Source organism: Aulonocara stuartgranti, assembly GCF_965226115.1.
Source record: "Aulonocara stuartgranti genome assembly, chromosome: 10".
Taxonomy (NCBI): Eukaryota; Metazoa; Chordata; class Actinopteri; order Cichliformes; family Cichlidae; genus Aulonocara; species Aulonocara stuartgranti.
This window is the reverse complement of record NC_138946.1, coordinates 15,866,324-15,872,709: the sequence shown is the minus strand read 5'-3', so window position 1 is coordinate 15,872,709 and position 6,386 is coordinate 15,866,324. Positions and strand designations below refer to the sequence as shown.

The 6,386-nt window shown below is 38.0% G+C and overlaps 1 protein-coding gene across 1 annotated transcript; it reads right to left on the bottom strand.

Moving 5' to 3' along the window:
- Positions 1-4,256: 4,256 nt before the first annotated feature.
- Positions 4,257-6,162, bottom strand: LOC309715502 (claudin-4-like). Its single transcript, XM_082548682.1, has one exon. The coding sequence runs from the start codon at positions 5,939-5,941 to the stop codon at positions 5,354-5,356; it is 588 nt and encodes a 195-aa protein (XP_082404808.1). The 5' UTR covers positions 5,942-6,162; the 3' UTR covers positions 4,257-5,353.
- Between the last annotated feature and the right edge of the window lie 224 nt (positions 6,163-6,386).

Here is a 6,386-nt window from a genome sequence, read left to right as displayed (position 1 = left end):
GCACAACTTAAACCAGGCACGAGGGTTGGGGCACAAATCACCTCAAAACTTGCTCTTTATAGGCTTTTAGTTTTGTTTTCAATGCGCTGAGGTCATAGAAAATTATAACAAACATCCTAATGTGTGATGCAGCAGAACTGTGTTCTGTTTATGGAATAGCTTATTGGTGACAACTCCTCCAGAGTAGCAAGTGGAATTTGCCTTTTTTGCGGACGGTGTGTTTATGTTTTCATGTAGAGCAAATTTTGGGGCTGCTGCTGAGGAGAAGTCAATGTTATGTGCAACCTTTGGCTGTATCTTGGTCATATGGTTTACGTATTCACAGCGTGGAGGCTTAAAAATGGACAAATCTTGCACACAGTCGTTTGTGAATTAGATTTGTGCCTCCAGGGATTTATAATTCCTAAACTGATTCGCCATGTATGTGCTAACTCCACAGACACGGTGTGCGAAGATATCGGGATAGGACAACGGCGGTAGGTGGTCTGGGTTTTCGCTCCACTGCCTTATTTCATATGGGTCCACATTACCAATGCACGCTATTTTTTCCAAGTACCGTCTCTTGGTGTCTGGTCGCGATACAGCCCTTTGTCTTTTCGCGCTGATTTTAAGCGTGGTTCTGGCAGTCGTCCTTCCAACACAGTTCCAACACAGTGTGTTTGTTTTGACTCGTGGCCCTCAAAGATGGCGGTGCGCTCCCACAATGCATTGCGGCGTGATCAGTGATATCAAGTAATTTTGTGCAACAAACAACATTCCTATAACAAGGTAGAAGCCGCAATCAGATTTTGGCAGTGACTTTTATGTATCCTTTATTTATACAGTTAAAAAAAATTCTTGTTGAATTTAAAAATGCCTCTTTTAGAGTAATCTGGCCAAGAGGACAGCTGAAATTGCAACAAATGCAAAAATAGTTCTGTAAACATATTCCAAGTGACAAAAGGGAGCTGATATATTATAATGTAAGAACAATAACACAGTTACAAAGATACTTGAGAAACAGGTAATTTTTTAATTTTATATATAACCCCTTTGTAATACCTGTTCACCAAAGTCTATTTAGCAACATATGTGACGATATTACACATAACAAACACAAGGAAACATTAGAAATCAGTTTTTGGCACAACACCAGCAAGGGAATAAGCTTGACAATGGTTTATCTTTTCATTCTTTCCCCACCTGGAAGCAACATGAGGGAGCTCGTGTATCAGATTTTACCAAAAGAAGGCATCTAGTCTGGATAGCAGCTGTGAGACGAGCTGATATGCAGCTCTCTTCCATCTCCAAATATCTGTTGGTGTGCTCCAGACATTTTCATTCCGGTAAGTTCTAAATAGGTTTATATGACTCTTTATAGCCTATTAGTTTTATTTTCAATGCACGTTGAGGTCATAGCAAATTAGAACAAACATCCTACTGACTGATTTTGCAGAACTACTTTCTATTTATAGAGTTGCTAATTATTTGGCATTATTGCAGGCCAACCAGCCTATGAAATGGATGAAACACATTGTGACTGGGTTCCAGCGCTACACAAGGGGCACTCCGAAATCCTTGCTTCAAACATACCACCATGCCATTCGACCTATTCACAAATCTTGTACCCAATCTTTGGTGAACTGGATGTGTCCCTCCAGAGATTTAAAACTGCAAAACTGGTTCACCTTGTACACGCTGACTCCACAGACAAGGTCCGAAAATATATCAGGCTACGTCAATAGCGGTGGGTCTTCAGGGTTTCTACTCCACGGCCATATTTCATACGGGTCCACATTTCCAATGCACGCTACCGTCCTTTTTCTTTTAAACGGCTTTCTAGCAACCGTCCTTTCAACACTGTGTTTGTTTTGATTCGTGGCCCAGATATATGGCGCCGTGCTCCCAATATACATTGCAGCGTGACGTCAACTCCAAAGACCTATTAGCGTGAGCTTTACTTTGGTATATTTTAAATTATGTAAATTTTGTAAATTATGCAGTAAATTTGGTGGCTAATGATTGCAGGAAACATTTTTAGAGTTCTAGTTAAATGCAGAAGTTTCCTATCTACGGAGCCCCGCAAGGGACATGGGAGAAAAAAAAATTTATATGAACTTTTGCGAGATTTCGCAAAAGTTTTGTCTTAATAATTTGTTTCTAAAATCAGCATTTTGTACAGAATTACACTGCCTTAGTGGCAGCAGTGGGGGCAGGGACTAAGCCCATGTGAGCACAAAAAGGGGGCAAACACACACTTTCTTGATTGCATTAATATATTTTATACACTAAAAATGTTTCTTGGCAATAAATATAAGAGCAACAATTTTTCTACCCCATGCAAAAGAAACACACTATGCATATAGTTATATTTTATCGTTATTAATTAATCAAACATAGTTTTTTCACCCAACAAAATACATTGTAACAGCGGTAGCCCGATATTAGACAGAACTGTCACACGATATTAAACAGAAGATTCAGCTCTGTAGAGTTATAATGAGGTAGTTCATTTCAAGTTGTAGATTCAAGCTGCTCTTAATATTTTTGGCCGCCAGATGTCAGTAAAGTAAAGCAAAGTGTTGAAAAGCTTTGAGTAATTCGGTTTTTAGTACAAGAGTCAGTAGCTTCAGAAATCTTCATTTGCCGATCACGAATAAACTTTATACCAGATCTAATCACTCCATTAAGAAATGGAGCATTAAGTTCTTCTAGTGAAGAGCCGTCCTTTAGGCAGACCATCAGAAAAGATCAAGAACAGGAACACCAACTGGCAGTTACGGGAAATAGAACTAGTGCAGAGAAACAAAGAAAGAAAAGAAAACCTAACCCTGACAGACTAGGCGTGTACTACCAAGTATGATTTTGTCTTTGGGGTGTCACTGTGCTTTTAACATTATTTTATTTGTAAAACCAGAGACCTGAAGGCAAATGAAGCGAAAGACGGAGGCATTTATATTCCCTGTAGGCCTGAAGTGCATCGTTTTAGCTTCTGAATCTTTAAGACAAGCGTGGTTTGTGCAGGTGAAAGTCAGGAGTATTCCTTCAACAAGCTGTTGTTAGCATAAAAGTGTAGTGTTGCAGTGCTTGTGTCAGTTACTAGTGTAGTGTTTTTATCTTACAATATAAAGAGTAATGCAAATATATTTGATCTGAATTAGAGAAATGTGAATATATCTTCACACCATTACAAGTACATGTGATTGTTTTTCCTTACATTTTCACACATATATTTACATTTATTCTCAAATGTACTGATAAATATATTAAAATGTATTAAATGTGTCAAGGTTCTGGGTCCGTTGGACCCAGTATTTTGAGTTCATTATGTTTTGGTACTTTTGCATCATGGATTTTCCTTTATGTTTCTCTGGTACTTAGTGTTTCAGTTATCTTGGTGTTTTTTCTATATTATGATTTATGATCTGATACTGTTGTGATTATGATTATCATTTAGTAGCCTTTGGTCAGTGTCAAGTCTGTCTCTGTCTAGTCTGTGTCTTAGTAAAGTGTGTTTTGTTTCCTGTTTTACTTTGAAGGTTCTTGTTCCTGTCTGATGTTAGTATGTGCAGCTTTGTTCCCCCTGTCTCGTTAGCCCTGATCTCTCCCAGCTGTGTCTCCCTCCTGTTGCCGATTCCCCCGTTACTACCCTGTGTATTTAAGCCCTGTGTTTTCCCATGCCCAGTGTCGCGTCGTACCATCAGATTATGCCTATGTGTCCTTGGTCTCAGTGTTCCATCATCACTTCATGTTTGTTTTCCTGCCAGCAATAAAGCTGAGGTTTTTGAGTTTCAATTCTGTGTTCGAGTCCTGCATTTGGATCCTCATCTCTGCCTGCCCGCACACAGAGCCCTGACAAAATGTGCATAAATTCCTAGATTTTCTTTCAGTTTTCTGTAAAATGGAAGTAAACAACTGTCTCGAAGAAAAAAACGCAAAAAAGCCTGCGGAAAAGAAATCTTGGTGAACCAAAGAACATTGCTGACATCGGCTTTAATGATGATAGCCTCGAAATAAAATACACCTCTTAAAATTAAAGACGGGATGCTCGATTAGGTTTAGACTTTGTGTTTAACCTCTAAACCTAATCGAACCAACTGGACTAAGCCCAACAAAACCCCCCAGAAAAGAAACGTGCAACAAGTTTATTTATTCTTTTTATTAAGTCAGGAGTGGTAATTTATGAAAAAAAAAAACTCAAACAAACACTAATCTTCATTTTCAGTAAGCTTAATAGCATTTATTACACCATAGACAAAGTATTGCCCACAAACATAATTCAGTATTGTTTGTAATTAAAAATTTTATGACAACATTCAACAACAAAAACAGTCTCCAGTCTAAACTAAATCCTTTTGGTAGTTACTGTTTGACACAACAGATGTGTTGAAGTACAGAAACCGACACTTTGTCAACTCTAAATTATCTTCCACGACTTAAAAACCTAAAAACTTAGTTGTCTCTTTTAATGTATCATTTGTAAACTTAAAAACACACCGACTCAAGTCTTTGTTAACATCTTGTCATTTTATTCTAAAATGGGAAACTCTCAAATGATGAGTCTTTTATAAAGTCATTCATAATATGTTATTGACCGTTTTCTGTAATATTTCTTTTTGGCCTTTTTCAACTTTTTATTCAATAGGCACAGTGTAAAGAGGACAGGAAAGCAAGGGCAGAGAGAGGGGAAGACATGCGGCAAAGGGCTGCGAGTGGACTCGAACCCGGCTGGCCACTGGCATGTGATTGCCCGCTTAAAGATAACCGGTGCCCTAATGAGCCGTTTTAACAAAAACAAAACAAAAACAAGCAAACAAACAAAAAAAAGACACAAAAAAGAGATGCAAAAGATTATTTTACATGCTCAGAAATATTATTTTCATTTGAGATCAATTTTACTTGTAAACAATCAATCAAATATATTTATATTAAGAACGAAAAAACAATTCCATGATCATCAATTTTGAATCAATTTAATAAAGAGATGGTAATGAAAGATATAACATAGACTTAAACCAGTGGATACATAGTCAGAAATCATAGCAGTTTACCAAAAAAAGTAAAGTCTGTCTCCACGCAACAGAGTAAATAACAAAAAGAATAAATGGAAAAAAAAATAGGAAAGGTGGTTATAATGGTGTAGGATACCTCAAAATACATTCAGAAGCAAGTTACACAATCAAATTGTAAAGATTTCTATCCATTTTAATCTGATTTTATACTTTGTTAATCTACTCATTCCACTGACAAACTTAAGGTGAAAACTTTCATAAAACCTTTTTCTTATTTCCAAAAAACTGCTCGATGTATGAAAATAGGCCTTATTTTAAAAGCGATAAGTAAGGCCTTGCCTACACAGAGTTGGAGTAATGTTTTACTCAGTTCCATTTCTGCGGAAAAAGGAGCTGCAGACGAGGCCTCCTCCCAGGAACAGAAGGACGGTGGTGAACCAGCCAATGTAGAGCGCGGCTCCCAAATCCATCTTTTTAAGTACCCCATGATCAGGACCATAAGTAGGCTGGGTATGAAAATGATCATTGATGGTGTTGGTGGTCCAGCTGACTGGGATGAGAACAAAGAAGCCTGCAATGAGGAAGGCAATTCCAGAAGTCAGAGCCATTTTGCTCCTTTGCCTTTCGTCTGGCACAAAGTTCATAAAATTCCTCCCAGCCACACCAAGCAGGATCCCAAGGACCTCAATGATAATGGCAATGATGATAAGTGCTCTGGCAGCCTTCATGTCTTCAGGTAACAGTATATACTCGTACCCCATGCAATGCGTTTGACCTGTTGGTAAGATCGCACAGCTCTTCCATAAACCCTCCACAATGCACATGAGCATTTCGACATCTTTGAAGGCTGTCATGATTCTCCATGTGGGGAGAGCACAGCTTATGATGCTTCCCACGAAGGCGATGCAGGCCAAAGCCAGGCCTAGAAGCTGTCTTTCGCAAGCCACCATAATGAAGCTCTGTGACTTTCTTCAAGGAGGAAAGATGATGTGTTCAAAGGAGGTCACACATTTATCTGAAGAGCTCAGAAGGAAGTGGTTATTGTTTGGTATTTTTACTCGGAATTTGACTGTGGCTTCCTCTTTAACCCTTGTATGGTGTTCGGGTCTGTGAGACCCGTGTTCAGTTTTTTTCAAAAGAAAAATTAAACAATTATTTTTTCACGTGTAAATGTGTTGTGTCTTTCCACTCACTCCACTTGATTATAACTGATTTATTTATAACATTTTATATAAAAGAAAAACGAGAAGCACATTAATTCATAAATGTGATCTAACAAAGGTAAAGGGAAAAAATTAACCATGTTTGCTGTTCATATGTCTTGTAATTGGGATGAAGTAAACATCTGTTGAGTAATTTAACATAAAATTGTTTGATAGTGTTAATTTGGAAAGC